The following is a 22529-nucleotide window of genomic DNA, read 5'->3' on the forward strand; positions in this document are numbered from 1 at the left end:
GACTTTCAACAATGTTTTTCAATAAGGGAATTGAAGTTAAGCCAACCTCAGTTTGCTTGTAGACCTCAGGATTCTGGCTGTAAATCTTTGCTATCTGGTTTCCTGTAAAACGCTGAGAAAGAAATGCAAATGCTTAGAAACACAAACCCTAAATGGAGTCAATAATCATTAACTCTGTGTAATGAGTTCAGAACATTGCACTTTGGATATTTAATTTGCCTGATGCATGATGAAAGTCAGTGCACAGCAGGCAATCTGCACTAAACAGGGTATAACACATAGTCTCATTATGAGAATTTTGTTCACCTTTTGAAAAAAAGGCATGTGGAAAAGCATTACTATCCATAATTTACATTTCAGAAATGACAGTTCAATGGAATGAATCACACTTATTCTGTGCACAGGACCCAGCACAATTCAAATGCTGCCTTCACATCCTTGAAAAGGTTTAAGCTACACAATCTATGTACCTGCCTGTGAGGCAGGTGAATTGAAATTAAAGCAGGAAGTTTCATACTCAAAGCATATACTCCAGCACAGGCTAAAAACAGCTGTAAGAATATTTATTTTTCATCCATGTATTAGGTCAGATAATCAAAAAACCTTTTAACACTGAAACTTTAACATTTAACAAGTGAAAAATAAACTGTTAGTGGTATGCCAAGTCTGATTTCAACATCAGCCATAATGATGATTCAGAAACATCAATTTGGGAGGCTAAAGCCTTATTCTGATTAAACAAGGGGCTGAGGTGCCTGCAGGGCAGTCCTGCTCCCACTCCAGAACTCATTGTCACAGTTACAAGGAGGGAAGACTGAGGAAGAGGAGACAAGTGACAGCATATCTCTGACAGTGCCCCAAGCCTCTGAAACACTCTTAGGTCAACAGCTGCTTGTCAGCCTCCAGGGAATATTAAAAGGCCAATCTTTTAATTGCAGAAGTAACCTAGAGCATGATTCACAAATAGGTGGATGGATTTACCCTAAACAAAAGTATAACACAAACTGGGTTTCCATTCCAGTAGAAATGTGGCCACACAAGATGCTCCCAGGGGACAACAAGGTCCTTGAGACTTTAAGCATGGCCACCCAACACCACATTTGGGAACCACTGGCCAAACGCTCCAACTGCTTCCTGAAGCAAAATTTCCAGTGTTTGGTTCATGTCACTGTGACATTTCTGTATCTCCCTTTGTGGGGCTAATGCAAAGCACAGTATGGTTGGAGTTTCTTCAAAAGCTCTGTCTCTCACAGTTAATGGCTGAGGGCTACCTGCTGCAGCTCCCTGCAATGACAGAATTGTTTCCAGCATGGGATTCTGCTGGGAACTCTCCCCCACCCATTCCTTACCTCATAGGCCCTGGAGCCAGTGACACTGGCCAGGTGCTGGGCTCCCCCCAGGGCTTTCTCCAGGGCTCTGCACTGGGAGGCTGTGCTGGAATCCATCCAGATGGGACTGTCACTGACTGAAAAACAGCCCTGTAATCAAGAACACCCTCTATTAACAAGTCTGATCTCTGAAGTCCCTGCTAGAGTAATGAAATACAGCAGCCATTCATATCAGCTCACAGCTCAGCTCTCTGACATGCCTCCTGCCTTTCTCTCAGCAATTACAGAAAGCTGATATTGGGTACAAGGTTGGCCAGGGATAAAAAGTTCAACCCAAACTTTGCATCAGAAGGAAGCAAACTTTGCATCAGAAAGAAGAATGTTTTCTCTGCTGTCACTGCACAGACCCTGCAGCACATCCTCTGGCAGCCAAAACCCCTCCACAACAAACCATCAGATTATCTTCCCAGTTCTAACAACACATTTCTCCTTAATGCATGGCATAACCACCTGGAAATTCAACTGAGGCTTAATCCACCATTTATTCCAGCATTTTAATGTCATTTCCATGAGTTTTGCACAGATGAGACAGTTAAAAAACTAATGATTTAGCACATTTAACACAATAGTCCCCCTTTCAACATATATCTGCCCTTTCTGACACTGAAGTAAGGGAAGAAGGGTCTTCCAGAGGAAAGCTGAGTCCTCCCAATTTTTCTTTTCTTTGACAATCAAAGCTTGTCAAATCCATGTTCAAAGCTCACCAATCACACACAAAATATTGAGGTCAACAAGGTACTTGGTTAGGATTTTAAGTCCACACAGCATTACCCTTGCCTCTGAAAGGATAGAAGTGTAAACTGGTCTTTTTAAATAGATATATTTTCTTATGAAATCACTTGCACATCCTGCAAGGAATCTCAGGTACAGCAGTCCTTTTCACCACAATTTTTTGATAATATAAATATATTAAAAATGTAAAATATTTACAGATTGTTCACAAAAATATTACATTTTCTAGAAGAACAAAGAGTCTGTTACTCTGACACAGAAAGATCCTGGGACACCCACTGGCACCTGTAAGCTTTTAAAGCAGAACATACAGCCATTCAGGAGAAAATGAAATGTCAAAAGTCCTGCAACTGAAGGAATAACTACTACATTTCATTTATGCTGCAGGGGCTTGCAGCCCAGCCAAACAAGAGGAAGAAAAGCAATGTGTAAGGATCACAAAAAGGACAGTGTAGCCCTCCCTTCAGAGCTTTTGTGCACCTTACCTTTAGTGATTGATGTAAAGGCAGTTCAGATGATGCATTCTTTAAAATCTGGATGCTTCCTTTTTTCCAGTACACACTCCCATGTTGCTGTAGGAAACACAGACAGGAGCTGGAGATGCCCTCCAAAGCTTCAAAGTCCTGATCTTATATTCTAAGGAACAAAAGAGCTCTCCCCACACCAGGACCAAAAAATGGCCCATTTCAAATCAAGGGGTCTCAAAAATCTCTTATTTAAGACTGAGCAAAGCAGACCCTAAATCAGAATACTATTTTGAATGACAGAATTTTCTAGTGGGGACAATTATTGCATTGTTAATGGCATTAGATACTTATTTGAGGGCTCTTTGAGCTGTAGCCAGGGCTCCACAGTCAAGATTTAGTTCTGTGCTATTTCAGCAGAGACCCCTGAGCCATCAGGCCTGTCCCTCTTGCTGGAGGGGGAAAATAAAGAGAATATGGGCAGTCTGGAAATGCACTCCCTTTATTCTCTTGAGTAAGGTGGGGTTACTTGGCAGTCCTCAACTTGTGCTCCACTGAAGAATTCATAACAGAGCCTTGATACCAGCTCTTATTTTCAGACACTTTGCTCAGACTTTCAACTGCAATCAATGAAACATAGAGATGAAAGCAAGGGGTTTGATTAATTAGTCCCAGATACATCAAGATGAATAACCTAAACCTCACATGTCAGAATTAGCTGTTGCTTTGGTGCTGTCCTCACCCTGAATATCATCTGTGAAAGTTATAAAAGCCTCTGTTGATTCATGGGAGTACTAGGAGGAGACTGGCTAACTGACCAAATGTCAGGGTGGGTTCTATAAATTAAAAATAAAAAAATAAAAAAGGCATTATGCTCTACAGGCTAAATCATGGAACCATTTTGGTCATTTCTGCATCATTTGGGTTTTGTTGTTTCTGTGCAGATCCCTGTCCAAGCCAACAAAAAACTGCTCAGTGGGATGCTAGTATGCTTTTAGCAAACTGTGCTCCTTGCTGGTTTTCCTACCCTATTTTCCACAAGCACCTGGATCTGCTGAAATTCAAAATGAACAAAGAATTAAAACAACATGAAGCCAAGCAGTTCTGCACGAAGCTGATCTAAGCAGTTACATTGCAAACCTCATCCTCCACTCCCACCATCTTCTAGTGATTGCTCTGTGTGCTTCAGGTGTCCAGTTTCCCTGAGGAATGTCTGTGGATGCTTATGTAGAAGTTTAAATCTTATTTTATGCCATACAACTGTTTAAATTTATCACTCAACCTTATACTCTACCAAAGAAATGCAGTAAAACTGAACTTTTCTGTATAAACTAACCTGGCCAGCACCAGACATTGCTCTGACTTGAGAGAAGTCAAAGCCTGAAGACTTCATCTTTTCCAAGATCACATCCAGAGCCTACAACAACAAACAGAATCAAGAATGACAGTAACGAGCTATCAAATTATGCATACTCACAATCTGGAATTAAACAGTAAATTCGTGTCATCACTGATAAGAGTTCATTGGCAGATAATGAAAAATTAGTTAATGACTATGGACTTTTCAAAAATCTACATAAATTAATTTATTAAGTGAGAGTCCATAAAAGAAAAGTTGAGTCACACAGGGGAAAAATAAGATCTTTAAAGAAGCTAAATCACAAAGATCCACTCTTTGAATCCTAAATAAGAGGCAAAAATTAAAGAACTCCAGTTCATTAAAAAGCACTTTAGGAGTACCAGACACAAAGAAAGATTATCTTTTCTGTTCTTACTTTTGAAAACCTATGAAATCTTAATAGGGTACACCCTGCACCCCATCCTACAAGGCATTAGGTAACCTCAATACCAGTGCCCCCAGTGTCAACAAATTCACAGAGTCTTTAACAGAAAGATAATTCAAGTGATTTCAGCACTTCAAGCACCTAGGTAAATTTTGTTCTTGATACATTTTCCTGAAGCTTAAAGCAAAAAAATTACTCTATCTTTAAACAGTTTAATTTAGACCAGCATTTCCCAGACTCTCTTGACAAATGGACCACTGCAAGACTTTCAAACATCATACATACCTATATCGTTATATTATTAATTTCATAATCACAACAGTGCCTCTTCACTGTGGTTCAAAAAACCAACTGCAAGCAAATTTACCAATCCCTTGTCAGCTACTGTGGATCACCAGCTGGGGGTTTGGTGAGCTTTCTAATATTTTAACTATTCAAATCCCTCTAGTAGGAAAAACTTACAGAGTACCATGTAAGTGTCACAGTTGACATGGCCATGACACACAGAGCATCACCACACAACTCCAGAAGGCTTTAAGCATTTGTTCATACCCAGTACCACCTCACCACACCAGAAAGCTTCAGGCATCTGCACATACAGAGGAACATCCTCCCACCTCAGAAGTCTGCAGGCATCTGCCCTTCTTGTTCTTTAGCCCAACCTTTTATACCCCTGATGTTAATGCACTGCACCTGTGTGTCCTCTGGCCCCTTTGGTGATTAATACACCTGGGAACTCCATGGCTCATTGCTGTCAATGCTGGTCACCTGCTTTTCACAGCTGTAGCCCATTGGGGAGGAGGCTCAGCCCCACTCCCAATTACCCCAAACTGTGTGCCTACATGTAAATATTGCAGAATCTGCACAGAAATAAGAAATTTTATTTAAAAAAAACCCAAAAAACTGTACTTCAAAATCAACATCAGTCAAAGTTACTGACTGGGAACCAGTGAATAAATTGCCCTTTCACCACTTACCAGCCTCAACATCAAGCAGAGCTTACTCTCAATTAAATAGTTTAAGTAATATGGGTGCTACAAAAACACAGATTCAAGCAAGGCAAAGTGGCAGCTGCCCCATTTGTGTATGAGATGGAAAAAAAAGAATCTTTTTTTTCAAATGAAAGAAAGTCAGGAAGGAATTTCTCACACGTAGAATGCTATAATAGTAGAAAGCGAAGAAACAAACAAAAAACCCATCAAAATGTTAGCAATTTCTACTATGTTTGTTGATAGCATCACTATTTGCATACCAAAGACACAGAACAACACTTCAAAGAAAGAGAATGTAAGCAAAAGGTCTATGTTGATTTGAGTGATGAGTTCCACTATTGCTCACAGTAAACTTTGATTTCTGTAACAGCAAGGAAAAAGTTGATCCATATAAAGTTTGTTCATACCTTGACCCACATAAGCACTGGTGAAGTGACTGTCAGTCTGTCACTGTGAATGTAGACTCCACCTTGAGTCCTACGGAAAAACAGGATTTTCTCCTGGTAAATTCAGCATTTTTTTTTCCCTGCCAAGTAGAGTTCTTCAAGTTTATAATGACCAAGAGAATTTGCAATGCTTTTATGTTAAGAGCAAGGATCAGTGTTTGAAACATGGAAAAGTAAAATCCAGCTCCTAGGAGGTGACGTTTGACATAATTGCAAAGTAAGTGATTTTAAAGGAAAGGCCCTGATCCTAAAGATCTGTGATACAATCCATTGCTGATATTGCTCATTGGCTGCATCTGATTCATAATCATTTCTGTCACAATTAGTGACTTGAACCTCAAAGATGAGGTTCAATTCTGCTGTTAAACCATCAAGTAAATTAATGTGTTTTATTGAAACTTGTGACTGGAGGATGACATTTGTCAATTCTAGTCTATCATTTAAGTAAGCAAATACTGTCATCCCACATCTTAACAACTGAATTTATCCCAAATGCCTTTTAGATGTTCCCCTCATGCAATTTACATGCTGTTCTGAGAGCATCCCACCCAGTCATGTCCACAAGTCTAAAATTCCAAAAGAAAAAGAATGGTTTATTTATATGTAATATTTTGGAGTATATTTTCTTAATTTGTCTCCTGTTGGGAGCTCTTGTTATATTTACACTCAAGGAAGGCAAGAACATATACTACCCTTGCAGAGTGGGAAACATGAGTATGGCATGATTTTTTTTCTATGCCTCCATCAATATCAGTGAGACCAAAAAGGGCAACAGTCCCCCCCCCACCCCAATCTCCAAAGCTTTAAATTACATTATTCAAGTAAAATATAAAATATAAAAAGCCTTACTTAAATTCTGGAAGGTCCTTATCAAAATGAACATTATCCTCATAAATGACCCTCAGCTGTTCATCGATAGCAATGACTTTCAACTAGAAGATATAAAACAGGAAGTTAACGAAATCTAGCAATAATTGAATAGAACTGATGACTCATTTATAATAATTTAATTCCCACAGACAAAATGAAAAAAAAATCACCCCAATCCATACAACTCACTGAAAGTAGGGCATAATTTTACATTAAACAAATTATTATGTGAATTTCCACAATGTTACCTATTCAGCAACATGTGGGTTAGTTTGTTTGTATTTTCTTTTTCCTGTAATGCACAAGATCAGGCTACAGGGATGTGCTAAAGAATGGCAAACATGTTACCAGGCTCATAGTTTGCATCACAGTAGCCAGCTTTCCAATTCCTCCAAAGAATACAGTATCTTAAAGATGTCATACACCTTCCCTTTTTTTTTTTTTTTTTTTTTTGTCACCTCCTTTTTTTTGTCTTATCTTGCCAAGGAACCTCACAGACCCTTTAGGCTACCTTGAACACCTTTCCTGCTCCCCAAATGGTGAGCAAATTAAATTCTGCCCATTTGGAAAAGCTCAGAGGGCATTATATAAGTGTATTTTGAGCTAGTGCCACAGAAAGCAACATCTCCAACTCCACAAAGCTGAGCCTTCTTGTAAGCACGAATTAGAAGGGTACCACAATCTTTCCTCATCTATCTTCACTTAAGTTCACCTAGTTCTGCAGAAAGACAGTAAGAGCTGAGAAGAAAAGCAAGAAGCAGCTCACATTCTGTGCCTATTTCAACCAAGGCGGAGAGTGCAAGCTGCTGCAAAAGGAACTGATTAACAAAGAACCTACAATTCTATCATCTCAAGGAGCTGCATTCAAATAACAAGGCCATCCCCATTTTTACCACAGTAGTGTAGAACCATTATCTATGCCCTGGCACAACTCATTATCAACCTGCACTCGCTTAAAAATGGCTCTGACCCACTGCAGCTTAATTGGCTCTCTGCTTGCAGCATGTCCCCATAAAAACACTTGATCAGCCTAACCTGGATGTGTCTTTTCAAGCTCCCAAACTTCAGCACAACCATAATGGTGATTTATGCTCGAACACCTATTTTTAACATGTTCAGGTCTCTGCACAACTTGGGCAGAGATTCTATTCACAGTGCAGCAATATCTGGCTGTGACTACAAATCAGAATTTCCAGCAGAAACCTGAACATCCAGGTTCAGAGCCTTGATTCACACGAAGACACTGGGAATCTGGGTTTGGATGCAAATCCCAGCTCCTACAGCAGCAGGCAGAGGGGCCATATGCAGCCTGCATGAAAAGAAGGACCACAGCACTCCTCCAAGATTTAAACCATCCCTAGCAGGATGGGGAAGCAGGACACATTTGGATATGCAACCCACTGCTTCAGATGGGGCAAACAGAAAGGGGATATGAGAACAACCAGGTACATGCACTGTGTGCAGGCCATGGACATCTTAAAACACACAAACCACCCAGAATTATTACAGCCATAAGCTAAAATACAGGAAATTCTGCTTGAAAATGACGAAGAACTTTGTTACATTGACTCTGGCAGAGCACTGGAACAGGATGCTCAGGGAGGACACGGAGTCTCCCTCTCTGGATACATTCCAAACCAACCTGGACATATTCCTGTGTCCAGGTGACCCTGCCTTGGCAGGAGGTTTGAACTGGATCATCTCCAGAGGTCCCTTCCACAGACTCACAGAATCGGTCAGGTTGGAGGGACCATAGTGGATCATCATCCGGTCCAACCTGCCTGCTTTGGGAGGATTCTGAGTAGACATCTACTGACTGTCCCCAGTGACGGAGACTCCACAACCTCTCCGGGCAATCCAGCCCTAAGCATTGTGTAATTCCGTGAATAATTTGGCACCGGCCGTGTGGGGCTGCAGCGGCTGCGAGCCCCGGGCAGGGAGCACCGCCCCGCTCCCCGCAGCCCCGGCCGGGCCCGGCGAGCAGCCCCGCCCGGCGAACCCAACCCGCCCGGGGAAGGAGGAGAGCGGGGACGGAAGGCGCGGGGAGGGGACGGAAGCGGCGAGAGAGGGAAGGCCTGGCCCCGAGCTGGCTCGGCCGTGGCGGCGCCGCCATCCCCTGCTCATCCCTCCGGGGCAGCCCCCGCTGGCCGCAGCCCGGGCCCGCGAACGGAGCCGAACCGGGCAGCGCAGCCCCGCAGCGGGAAGGGAAGGGAAGGGAAGGGAAGGGAAGGGAAGGGAAGGGAAGGGAAGGGAAGGGAAGGGAAGGGAAGGGAAGGGAAGGGAAAGGCAGCCCCGCCGCCGACCGAGGGAGGGGAGAGCAGGGGAGAGACGGGGGAGGTGGCGCGGTACCTGCTGCGTGCTGAAATCCCAGCCCAGGTAGCAGGGAGCGGCCATGGCACGGCACGGCCCTGGCCCTCAGCCGGGAGCCGGGGCAGGGAGAGGGAAGGGGGCGGCTCTGCTGGCCCGGCCTCCCTCCCGGGGCAGGAGCCGCCGGCCCGGCCCCGCCGAGCGGCGGCACCGCGGTTAATGAGTGCTCAGGGGGCAGGGAGCGGGACGAGAGATCCATCCCTCGCACCGAGGGGTCAGGCAGAGCTAGGGGGGCGATGTGGTGGTGGATCGAGGCCGTGGTGCGGTGATGCTGCGGTGGGATTGTCCCGAACACGGCCCGTTAGAGCTCGGGGGTGATGCTGTGGTGGTGGATCGAGGCCGTGGTGCGGTGATGCTGCAGTGGGATTGTCCCGAACACGGCCCGTTAGAGCTCGGGGGTGATGCTGTGGTGGTGGATCGAGGCCGTGGTGCGGTGATGCTGCGGTGGGATTGTCCCGAACACGGCCCGGTCCCCGCTGCGCAGCCCCAGCTCACACACCGGGGCGAGGTGATGCCGTCCCTTAATTCCAGACTGAGCAAAGCAGGGAGCGGGGTGGTAACCCACAAAAGGATGGAGCGCAGGTCTTCAAACCTTTACACTGTTTGTACATTGTAACAAAGGCGCCAGCTTTTATTGGTTACAAATTATATGACTTTTCTCGGCATTTGAGTCCGTTTCGAGCAGGAGTGAGTTGATGGTCGAGATTACCTGCTGTTGCGATCACTTTTCCCCCAGTTTCTGCTCAATTCTGCTGAATTCACTCTTGGTGGCTCTTGTCCAGCCCATTCATCTTGGGACTGTCTTCCCTGTTCCTTAAAACAACAGATTAGCCAAGCATACAGAATTCACAATGCAGTTGCTTAATCTTAACTGTCCAGCTACAGCTGCTGGTTAGCAACTAAAATAAACACCTGCAAAGTTTGACACAGACCCTCGTTCAAATCTTGAGGGGCTTGGGATCAGGATAATGGGATGGTGGGTCACACTGTGCCAGGGTGGTGCATGGAGCAGCTGAGCATGGATAACCAGCACCCATACCCAGGGATCCCCAGAGGCAGTACCCAGCTCAGTGAGAGAACACCAGAGCTGCCATGCAGGAGCCACCCAGGGTCCAGAACCAAATCAAAATGAGCAACCTCAAGCCACAGTCCCAAGGAATTAATTGAATTTTAATATCGTGTTATTGCAATTACTGTCCCACAGCCCTGTTGTGGTATCACACTCTAATCAGCACAAACACACACAGCATTCCATTAAAAAACCCACTATTGTTACTTTGGCTGAATTGTTGTTTTCTAGTTTGCCTTTTTTCACTTGGGAGGGTTGGGAAGGTTTTAGGGTTTTGCATTATCTGCCTGTGACCAGCAAAGTGGTATTCCTTGATCAAAAGAAGACTTACCTAAAATACACTTCCATTCTGCAATCAAGGCAGTATTTCAGCAGAGCCTTAATGAAGTCAAATAGGTTTTGCATGCCCAGGATGCAAAACTGTATTTGTATTTGTACTGTAAAAATATTAAAATATTTTTACAGTACAAATACTTCATTTGAGATAGCTCAGTTGGTCAGAACATGGTACTGATGATGCCAAGGTTGTGGCTTTGATCCCTGTATGGGCCATTCATTTAAGATTTGGACTTGATGATCCATGTGGGTCTCTTCCAACTCAGAACATTCTGTGATTCTAACTATAAAATACTACCAAATTTTGTCATAGACTGAGCATTTAAAAATATATCCAGCGATTTCTCAAAGCCTTAACACCCAAAGGTTTATACTTACAATATTTCTAGTTATTGTTATAAAGAACAACCTTTTGAACAATGGCCACAAGGTAGTGATGGAATTTGCCTGCCCCTGAAAAGCTCATGCTGGATGAACCTGTCCTGAACAAAGGTCTCACTTAACCAGAGGCTGTGAAGGAAATAATGTTTTTGAAATGTTACCAAGAACTGTTTCCTTGGTGTAATTTATACCAGAAAACAAAGGATCAAATAACACACAGAAGCTGGGTTTTTTATTAATGCAGAATGTGGCTGGTGAGCCAGAGAGGAGAGGTTTGCTCAGCCCTTTCATTGGCTGCACAGTCCCTGTAAACAATGACAGATTCAAAGGCTGAAGCTGGAAGCACAAGTCTGAATGTAAGAATGATGAATACTTCTGAAAAAGAAAAATGAGTGGATTTTAATTGTTTTTTAAGGAGGTATTGGCTAGTAGAAAGGGAACCAGAGTTTATAAATAAAAAAGCAATCTTGTGAGGATGTAAGAATCAGTTCTATTCTTCAGCAATCAGGTCAGAATAGTATCAAAAAAACAAGAAATAATTTGACTTAAACAGCACAGAAAAACTGGGACTGGAATAACCTCCCTTGTATTATCAATCTTAATTAGGAATAAGGGGCCAAGACGAGTTAGGAGGAGAATCCACCAAAGGACAAAGTGGGAATGTTATTGTTGCTACTTTCACTGCCCATGTTTCTCAAAAGAAAGTCAGGAAATTTGTAGAATCAAGGCCTCACCCAGTCACTCTGTTGCCCATCTTTTCATCAAAGCAGCATTGTCTCAAATTTATTGTTTGACTATGGAAAATGTGCATTGCTGCTGTTCTTTCTGCACAGAAATTCATGCCATAGCCTCCAAAAATGTCTCCTGAAAGCAAAGAAGGTTTAGCTGTGCATTTATCAGTGAAGTTGCATTCATGTACTGGTGAGGTTTTAGCACTGACAAATCCAGAATTTCCAGAGGGGATGGACAAAATTCCGTTTATAATTGAAATGTCACCACTGCAGATTACCAGCTCGAGGCAAAGCACAGATTAATCACTGAAGACAAGTGGAGCAGAGTAAAGGGAAAAGCAAGCTTATTCCCCTTTTCCTATTAACTAGTTTCTGACCTGATGGAGAAGCAATACTTCCATGCTTTCCTAGGCCCCTGGCTGTTTAGATAAGTTACAACTAGGATGCCAATTAAAGCTATTTTTTCTTACCCCACTGCCAGTTAACTGCAACTGCACATTTATAGCAATTCATTGCAAAACACAAATTAACTGTATTCCACATTTCTACAGACTGAGATTTTTCACTTTTTATTCTCAATTCCAGTATCAAAACCTGCCTCTGATCTCAGCTGCTCACTGATATGAACTTAGATTTAACCACCCTCTTCAGCTTTGCACAGGGGAACTCCTTGGAAAACAGTGATAGCCTAAATTCCAGGCTTCATTATCACCACATCATCTGAGACATGCCAAGCTAGAGAGCAGATAGACCAGGCCTTTGCTTTAAATTAGGGTGACTGTATTGACAGCAGTCCAGATAACCTGATTTATACCAGCTACATAATTTAATGGGATGTGGAAGGACTCACACCTCCACAGGAAACCCATGAGCAACTACAAAGCTAACAATCCTCCTGCTCCCAGAAGTAGATTTTGGGCACCTAACCAGTTATTTTAAGTAGCAGGCAGCCAAGTGTTTCTAAGCCCCAAGCAGGTATTCCATATTGTATAGGTGGGCCCAGCAGAAGCAATGGGACAGGTAAGAGTCCTTGCAAATAGAGACTTAAGTTACAAACATGCAATAAACCACAGCAGCCTGTGTCAGTACAAGCATTGTTAACTCTGCTGGCACAATTATCCTTTGCCCAATAAGAAATCTTGTGGCTCTTTAATTAGCCTCAGAAACACAAAGCATGGTAAGCTGGGTCAAGATGCAAGCCAACCTTTTTTGCCAAGAAACCTGAGTCACATGCACTGCTGCTAATGAGGAAGGAGATGTTTACAATGTTAAGCTCCAAGTAACACAACAGTAACACATTAACACATCACATTAAAAAAAGAAATAGTCTCAGCCTGAGCACTGGACCTACCTGCTAGAGCAATATCTGAACAATGGCAATGCCCTAAAGGCCATTCCCTTTCTATTTGGCATTGCAAGTCCTCTTATCACAAAATCTCCAGCAATGTTTAACCAAGTACTGAAAATATCAAATACCTCAGTACCATAAAATAAAAGATGAAGTTTCTGCTCTTTTTATTGAGATGGCATTATAATACCAGAAGTGTTTTTGTTTCCCTAAATATGTGCTTATCTGTTGAAGTTATTTTTGCACATGATCTTGTGGTAACCATTATGTTTGTCCATTCCTCCAAAAGCAGTGCAAAGTCTTCACTCTATAGAGAGTGAAGAATAAGAACTGAATGTTTAAATGGATTGAGGTGGCTGGTTCTTTACTGACTGTGCCATGAACACGGGAGTGTGAGCAAGAGCTTTGTTGCTGTGCTGGCTGCCCAGAGTGGCTGTGGAGTTGTGGAATGTCCCTCGCTGGAGACTTTCCAGGACCATCTGAACACAATTCTATGCAATGTGCACTAGGACAACCCTTGAGCAGGGATGTTGGCCCAGATGACCCACTGTGCTCCCTTCCAACCTGACCCACCCTGTGGTTCTATAGAGGCACAATCAAAGATCCAGTGAAATCCCTGTGAATGAATTCCACAAGAGGAAGCCCAAAGCACAGTTGTTGTATAGAGACCAAACATGTTGATTATTTAAGTATAGTAATTACTCCACAAACTTACTGGCTGAGTTAATTTTTTGACATGTGCATATTCAATATGCCAGGTGTGGTACTGCATTAACCAGTTAATGCCCTTTACAGAGAGCTTATGAGGAATTGGTGCAGGATTCCATACCAAACCACACACAAGCACAAAAACAATGGGTACAAGAAAAGAGTTTAAATGATGGCTCAGTACACAATCTCTACCATCAGTTTCATAGGTATTGGTCAGTTTGCAGGTTTTATTTGATCATGTGCATAAAATCCTCCAATTGCACTTCTATTGAATTCAGCAGAAGATGTTTTGACTTCAGTGGGTACTGAATCAGGCACTGTGGAATTGTATCTGGTTTTACACACTCTAGTTTATATACTCTAGTTTTACAGTTGTAATTTCCTTGACTCAGTTAGGCTATCAGTGATTATGAAGTGCAGTACAAAGTCCTCATGAGATTTCTGCATGGAAATGAAGGATGCTTCTGAATAACAAATTATTTTTAGGATACTTTCCTCCTCTGCACAGACTTCAAGTCCATATTCATTCTCACAATAGTAACACTACTTAACCATCCTCTTTGGAGGACTATCCTACCTACAGCCATTTGCAAGGCTTATTAAAGTTAACTTATGCATCCAGCAGTGCTTCTTGAAGATGAATACCAAAGTGGTTTGTGTTTTAGTGCTCAGAAGCAAATATCTCAGAAGCAAGATGGTGTCATCCAGATAAAACTTTTCATTAACAAGACATTAACCAGTTCTTTCACGCTGTACTTGATTCTTATCAAACTTCACTTACAGATAAGTACATCTTATTGATTAAAAGCAATCGAAGATAAACTCATTCCTACTCAAACAGGATTGGACACTAATAACCACCTTGCTCTTTTCAGCACCATCCAGAAAGGACCAAAAATCTTGCAATCAAAATCCTGTAGTTTTTGGGTGGAAAAATGAAGGCAGATTTTTAGGTGGAAAAGTTACATAGCTTACACAATTTGTTTTAGACTCTGCTTGAAATTCCCACAGAATTCCTAAATGCCTGTTATGTCTTCTGGGAGAACAAATAACCACAGGCTGTTGTCACCTCCCAGAACTGCAGCCTTCATAACTCCATGGATAGGAAACAGTCAGAAAAGTAGTTGTATAAAAGTAGTAGGTATACTACTATAAAAGTAGTTGGTATAGAAGAGAAGGAGGCCAGGGGAACTGTGAGGGAAGATGTCAAAAGTTCATTTGTTTAAAATGTCTAACTGGTAAATATGCTCAGTTTCTTCTTACATTTGCCTCTGCACATTGTCTCTTCTAAAAGGGAATTTCAGAAGTTCTTGGTGGGCAAGGATAGCAGAGCTATAAAATGAACAGTTCCTGATCCTCAGTTTTGGAGGCTGTTTGTTTGCCCAGGAGAGGTTCCAGTCCTATCAATGAGACAACCAACAGAGGGAGCAGCCTTCTAACAAAGCAATTTCAGCATTTCGGTTTACTTTTTGTAGCAACTAACACTCCAAAGGAATATGATTTAATCCTCAGCAAGTCAAGACAGAAAAACAGAGGTTTTTAAATGCTGTTTATGTCAGGCACAAAAAGCACATACAGAACATCTGCTGCATTTAACTCCTCAAGGGCAGCAGTGAATTTGACATGCAGGAACACAGTCATTTCTGTTTGACCACATTTACCATCCACAAAAAAAAAAAAACAAAAAAAAAAAAAAAAAAAAAAACAAAAAACAAAACAAAGAATGTGGTTCTGCAAAGGAGACTGCAGATAGCACCAAGCTCCTGACACCTGCAAAGACCGATGAGTGAGTACTAAATCATAGAATCACAGGATACCAGGTTGGAAGGCACCTCAAGGATCAGCTGGTCCAACCTTTCTTGGTAAAAGCATGTAAAGCATAAGATATTTGGTATGAAATCCTCAATGCTGATTTGGTGTGCTTGATTTAAGCTTTAGAGACACCCAGACAGAGTGCAGGATCAGGGATATTTGGGATATGCCTACCTACAAACACTACATAATTATATTTACCTAAAGGCACAAGGAATAAAATGGTATTTAGAATCCTGCCAATGAAATGTGAAGAGGGACTACATGCAACCCAAGCTCATCAAACCTTCAGAGGGACCTGAAGGGCAGCTGGTCCCTTCCTTTGGCATACTTGAGCCCTTTAGATCTCAAAGCACAGAAAAGATCAGATCAGAGGAAACATCTCAAGATAATTTTGAAAACTTCCACCATAGGATCCTTCACCCCATTAGCAAGGACACAGAGAGAGCACCAAAAATAATCTTGCCCCATCAGAAAGTCCTGTGCTCTACTCACAACAGCCATAGCTGGGGCATGCTTTAAGGTTGTGCTTTCAAACAATAGAAATGTGTGTGCTCTTATCAAAAATCTCACTAAAAAGTAAACAATTCCTATTGATTCTACTAACACTCCCTGGAATCCAAATAATAGCAGCCACCTTGTTTCTATCTTTCCTTGTGCTATTACATTTTCTAACAATAAAATAGTCACTTTCTTACACTTGAGGACTGCACTTCAATAAAAATTTAAAAAGCACTATAGAAAGCTAGAGAAAGGCGATTAGCACAGTAACTTTGATTCTCCTTCTCAGTGCCAGTTAAAATCTACAGACATTTGTATTCTGTCTTTTTAACCTCCATGAACAGTGCTGAACATGTCTATAATTCAGCACACGAATATCATGAATAATATACCTCTAGTCTCAGGTGTGCAGTAAAACCCAGTGTTACAGGAAGTGCATTCAGTCAGTTAAGCATTATGAGCATTTTTAATTATCTTTAAATCAACAATTATTCCTAAAAGGTCCTCCAAACAATTTTTAATAAAAAACTAATTTACTACACACAAATTAATTAGTTTGAGATAAAATTAGTGGCATCTTTTTAAATGAGATTTTGCAACCAAGGTCAAGGGTAGTAAACATCTACTTCAGGTTCTAAAAGACACAGCTTTTGGACTATGAAGTATTTCAAATTTTGTTTTGCCCCAAGGAAATGAAGAATTGTTTCCATTGTGATGGAAGAAAAGCCTTAAGGGAAATAGGGCACTTCAGACTTTAGTAGATAATCAAGTGAAAACCACTCAGATGATGTTTTGATCAGGAATTTGTTCAATTAAAAAAGAACGAGTTTTGACACAAACCTAATCATGGCAATAAATTTTCAGAACCTGTGATGCTGCACAGAGATACATGTGCCAGTGCTAGAAAATGGCTTGGCTGCTTGTACTCCTCTGCAACCTAGAGCAACCCAAATGGAGATCTCTAAGGTGTCAGTCTCAGGCAAGCACAGTCATGCCACTCCAATAGTGCCACCTGCTGCATACCAGGAAAGTGTACAGGGCTCTGGAGCTCCAGGTGACTCGATTTAAAGATCCATTGACTGATTTTAAAAGAAATCACATGGTGTGTATGCATGACAATAGGAATTTATTTTTATTTATTAGCAATACCTAAAAGGAAGTTGTTCCACCATGCTGTAAGAACAGAACCTGTGGGTAATCTGTTTTCAAGTTTATCCCAGTGGCATAACAAGGATTAGCTGCATCAGCTCACTACACATCAAAGTCACAATTAACCTCATGTATTTTCTGATGTCATGGAGATTAGAGCTGCAATTTATTTTATTAATCATATCCTGGTTGCAAATTATTCACAAAAAAACACACACATGTGTATATATATATATATGTGTGTGTGTGTGTGTGTTTGTGTATATATACAGACACAAGAGACATGCTTTGATGGCAAAGTGTACCTGCACAAACACACATACACACCTGCAGAGATTGATTCAATCATATCTCAGATCCTGAGTGCAGTTTTGGGCCTGTCACAACAAGAAAGACTTTGCTGGAATGTGTCCAGAGAAGAGCAACTGAGCTGGAAATGGGCCACAAGTCTGATGATGGAGCTGTGGGGGCTCAGTCTGGAGAAAAAGAGGCTCAGGGGGGACCTTCTCACTCTCTACAGCTCCTGTCAGGAGGTCATAGTGAGGTGGGGGTTGGTCTCTTCTCCTGGGTAACAAGTGGCAGGATGAGAGGAAATGGCCTCACATTGCACCAGGAGAGGTTCAGACTGGATTTTAGGAATTTTTTTCATGGAAAGGGTTACAGAGCACTTGGGGAATAGCACCTGAGAACATTGTTTAATGGTGAACATGGTGATACTGGGTCGACTTGCTGATCTTAAAGGCTTCTTCCAGCCTTAACAATTCTATGCAGACTCTGCTCACAAGTTTTCCCTGAGAAGCAAACAAACTGCAGTGCATATAGGATTGGCTGAGCTAATCCTGTTTGCAGTTCCTCCTCTCTGCTGTACCACCTGGGCCCATTCCCTTTGTCTCACTGGCCATCTGGCTCCTTTACCTGCTTTGTGGTACTGTTGCTTACCCATGGCACTGCTTGGGAGGGGACTGACTTGTATAAACCACTCACGTGACTACGTGTGATGGCTTTTCCTGATGCTGAGGGAATGGTGCCGCACAAATAATTAATAATGATTTCTGATCAGATATAAACTCATTACATGTTAAATGCTCTCCTAATGAGAAGTGAAGCTCACATCTCTGAAGACAGAGCCTGTGTTTCTGGTTTAAGGATGCTATCCCAGAAATCCCTCCTGCCACACACACAGGCAGGCTGCACAAGTCACTTTCACAGGAGGTCAGAGAGTCAAACTGTGTGACTGGAATTTTAAAAAGGTTGGGTAACTTTTATGACCATTAATAATGTTTGTATTGAATGCCAGCTCAAACTGTAATGAGGTTAATTAAATCTCCTGTCCCAATGTATAAGCCAACTGCCTGGAGGTCCAGAGGCAGACTCCATATGACAACAACTCAGAACACTGGACAAACAAGGCAATTGAGGCACTGCTTGCTAGAGAGCACCAGGTGTTTGTCACTGCTGAAGACAGAGTATCAAAGTAGATCTAACAAAGCCATGATACATCAGAACAATTCTAACATGACATGTGCTTTTTCTGAGGTAGAGAGAAGCCAAATTCATGAGTATCCACAGTGTCTGTCAGAGTATTATATTTACTGTTCCCTCCCTGGCTAAGGCAGGAAAGGACTGCAGCTGAGGTAGGTCACCCAGCTGTAAGACACAAGCATATTGGGAAGGCAGGAGTAATTATTAACAAGTCAGCTACAGCAGATTTACACATGTGAGCCTACTGAGCCTTCCCAGAACTCTGTACTGCGTATCTAGAGTCTTGTCACCTGCAGGCACAGAACCTCCAAGGGGATGTCCAAGATCTGCAGGATTTCAGCCTGATTCAGTCAATCATTTATGTGCAACCCAAGGAACATGAAGGAACAGGTGAACTGGCTGAGCTCAGGCAGCTGGGAAGCTCAAGTGTGTTGAACAGTCTCAGCAGAGAGAACGGCTGCAACATTTCAAGCTCCTGCCAAAAGCCTCCTCTGAAATCACCCACTGCAGCACTTTGGGCACATCAGCACGTTTCTGCTACAAAAGGCATGCCAGCCTGCAACAAACTGACTTTTTATCCTTTCCCAAATAGGAAAGGGCCCAGGATTTCTGAAGCTGCAAGGAGGCTTGGGTTATATGTCCTAAGATATTCAGTAATACTTAAAACTAAGTCAAAAACTTGAAATAGCAAAGTAGACCTCCTACTTAAATGGGTCAACCTGCTGAAGGTTTACTTCTTTTACTAGCTATAGAAGATTGTGACTACAAAATCTTTAATATTTTTTTAACTTTTAAAATAAATGAATACAATCTCTGCTCATTTCTGTTGTTGTTTAATGGGTCTTAGTAAATTGCATCTTTTTCTTATATATAAATGTTATAATATATTGTTGCTTCCCAACCAGCCCTTGTATTTTGTTAGGAAACAAAACTTGGAATTTATTACTCAGTTTCCTGATACTATGTAACAACACACCTTCCTTACCAGGCTGTAACACATCTTCCTGTTCTTCCCATGTGTGCACAAAGGGAATGTAACCACTTCAACTACACAGATGTAACTGTTGTAGCACAACTGACTTTTATAGAGAGGATTTAATTAACATCCTGCCTGGTGAAGAGAAGGTTGTGTGGAGACCTCATCGCAACCTTCCAGTATGTGAAGGGAGTCTACAGGGAAGCTGGAGAGGGACCCTTCATCAGGATTTGTAGTGACAGGACAAGGAGTAATGGGTACAGATTGACAGAGGGGAAGTTTAGGCTGGATATTAGGAAGAAATTCTTTATTCTGAGGGTGGTGAGATATAGGAACAGGTTGCCCAGGGAAGCTGTGGATTCCCCAACTCTGGCAGTGTTAAAGGCCAGGTTGGACAATTCCTTGAGCAACCTGATCTAGTGGGAAGTGTCCCAGCCCATGGCAGGGGGAGTTGGGACAAGACGATCCTTAAGGTCCCTTTCAACCCTTAACATTCTATGAAATTCTCTTGTGCCACAATAACACCACAAACGTGTGCAAGTTTTCATAAGTGAGTGGTTATTATCAGTCTAACAACTGTGGTTTATGTCCTTCTAGACACAAACTCTTCTCAGCTAGAAAAATACAACATCCCCTCACAAAGTATCTTGAAAAGAGACCAATGGATAAATAAAAACCTATTGTCAAAGCGACAGGAGTGTTATCCATTTCCAAGAGAAACTACCATTTTCTTTCACTCAAGGCAACTTCAAACCACTAATCTTCCCTACAATTCCACTGACTTTAACTCAGTGGGTTAGAGTATGGTGCTAATAACACCAAGGTTGTGGGTTTGATCCCTGTATGGACCATTCACTCAGACTTGATGATCCCTGTGGGTCCCTCACAACTCAGGATATTCTGTGATTCGGTGACTTCTGTTGTGCTTTATCGTATGCAGGGTGACCCCAAAGTCTGGGAATGATTGGTATCTGACTCCTTCCATTGATTCAGAAGGCTGAACAATTGCTTTATTAAAACTATACTATATTACATTATTACTATATTATAACTATACTAAACAGATACTGAAGAATACTAAAAAGATACTAAACAAAAACCTGTGACTGTCTCTAGACAGTCAGGACACAGCTTGGACCTCAGAGGCCAATTAACATAAACAACAATCACCAGAATCCAATTAAGAACTCACTCTCAGTAAACAATCTCCCTAACACACTCCACATGTGCAAAAACAACAGGAGCAGAGAATAGAGATAAGAATTGTTTTCTCTTCTTCTCTCTGTGCTTCTCCAGGAAAAATCCTGGGAGAGAGAATTATGTCTCTCTCTGTTCAGCGAATGTGAATGCCACAGTGCTTGATGGAGGGTACAACATCTGGATATGTTGGCACAGACCCACCTGAGCCTCCACGTCCAGCACAGGAGATTCACAGTTCTAAGTGTATCGTACGACTTGAAGCCCACAAAGCTGGAAAAACCCACTGCTGTTTCCTCCAGCCATACCTCACACAGACCATTGTGACAAGCACCTGCCTGGCTCCTGTGTCCCCAGGGTTCCATGGGGACCTCCTGCTGCTGCTGCTGTGCCCGCAGCCCCATCCCCAGCTGCTCCAGACCCTTCATCTCCAGGCCAGCAGCTCTCACCTTGCTCCCAGGAAGGAGCTCGAGGAGCACCCCCCGAAGGCTCTGCCAATGCCATGGGGTGCAGGTGGGTGCCCAGGGCTGCTGTGGGTGATCCTGGCTCAGGGGGATGCACAGGACACTGCTCTGCCTCCGCTCCCCCAGCCACAAGGGATGTGTCAGAGCTGTGCCCAGTGCCTTTCCTCCTTGTCTTTATTATTATTAGCCTGCATTTCTTAGCCAACCATTCTGACAACTCTCTGCTCCTTCCATCGACAGTTTGGCTTTCAAGCCTTTTTTCTCTACTTGGTTTATGCCACACAAAAGGTAAATTGTCTGTAGAGGATGACATTTTAGTTACAAAACTTCAGTCTTGCATTCAAAGCAGCTCTTAGGAAATACCCGACTGTTTACTCAAATTAGTTTTTAGATAGTCCTTTCAAACTCTTACCAAAAATGTGTCACTGCATGAGAATGAGCAGATGCACAATTGTATTAAAACTACAGTTGAACTGCAAAATTTTTTCACATACTACTGTCTTGGGCCCTTGATGGACCTATTTCAGGGATAAAAACTTGCAGTACACAGCCCAGGCAAAGTGTTATACTTTATCTGATATGATTAAAAGCCACATGCTTTTCAAATTTTTGCCTCATTGTGAGATAATAATGTTAACATTAAGTTTTAAAATTTAGCTTACCATGCATTTTAAAAGTTTGCTCAGCTCTCCTTAACAAAATTATTATTTCTGTAGTTTATTTCCTTTTAGAGAACAGCAGAAGTCCTGAATGAGTCAGAGTAAGGCATTCCTGTCTCCAGCCTCCCAATTCCAAGTGTTGTTGGCTCATACTTTTCTGACTCTGCACCCAGGCATGATTACTTTTAATGTATTATTTGAAAGGCAACAATAAACACAAAATTATGAAAGCTTGATAAATCCTCCCCTCCCACCCCACTGCCCCAAGAAGCATCAGCAAGAAGGGAACTGAAAGTTAAGGAAAGGAGAGTGGGGGGTAAAGACACAAAATACACAGGAAAAAAGAAAAATATTTCCCAGGTGGAACTCCTGGCCTGGGGATGCCTCCACAACAGCATGCATTTAAGAATTAACTTTGCTACATAAACCAGTATTACCCAGCCTTTTCTGTGTTTGGCTGTGTTCAGTGAGGGTTTATACTTCACTGTTTTCTTTGGCAAAGGTTCATATGCTCACAACCTTAAGTAAACATTGAATCCAGCTATGCAGTCCTGATCCTGAACTCTTGTCTGCAGGAGCTCCAGGCACTCAGCATGAAAACAACCTGAGTGAATCCACAGCTCCAGTGCAGACCTGACAGCTCCTGACACAAGGCACCGTGCTTGGAAGA

The 22529-nt window shown here is 42.2% G+C and overlaps 1 protein-coding gene across 1 annotated transcript in view; it reads right to left on the bottom strand.

Moving 5' to 3' along the window:
- Positions 1-9555, bottom strand: part of XYLB (xylulokinase) — an 82921-nt gene extending 73366 nt beyond the window's left edge. The window contains exons 1-7 of the mRNA XM_054639079.2: positions 9026-9555; positions 6656-6738; positions 5768-5837; positions 3921-4001; positions 2606-2692; positions 1350-1478; positions 47-112 (exon numbers count right to left, since the gene is read on the bottom strand). Of these exons, the coding sequence (XP_054495054.2) occupies positions 47-112; positions 1350-1478; positions 2606-2692; positions 3921-4001; positions 5768-5837; positions 6656-6738; positions 9026-9070 (561 nt within the window). The 5' untranslated portion in view covers positions 9071-9555. The remainder of the gene's footprint in view (positions 1-46; positions 113-1349; positions 1479-2605; positions 2693-3920; positions 4002-5767; positions 5838-6655; positions 6739-9025) is intronic.
- Between the last annotated feature and the right edge of the window lie 12974 nt (positions 9556-22529).

The sequence above is a fragment of the Agelaius phoeniceus genome, chromosome 1 (assembly GCF_051311805.1).
Source record: "Agelaius phoeniceus isolate bAgePho1 chromosome 1, bAgePho1.hap1, whole genome shotgun sequence".
In the NCBI taxonomy this organism is placed as follows: domain Eukaryota; kingdom Metazoa; phylum Chordata; class Aves; order Passeriformes; family Icteridae; genus Agelaius; species Agelaius phoeniceus.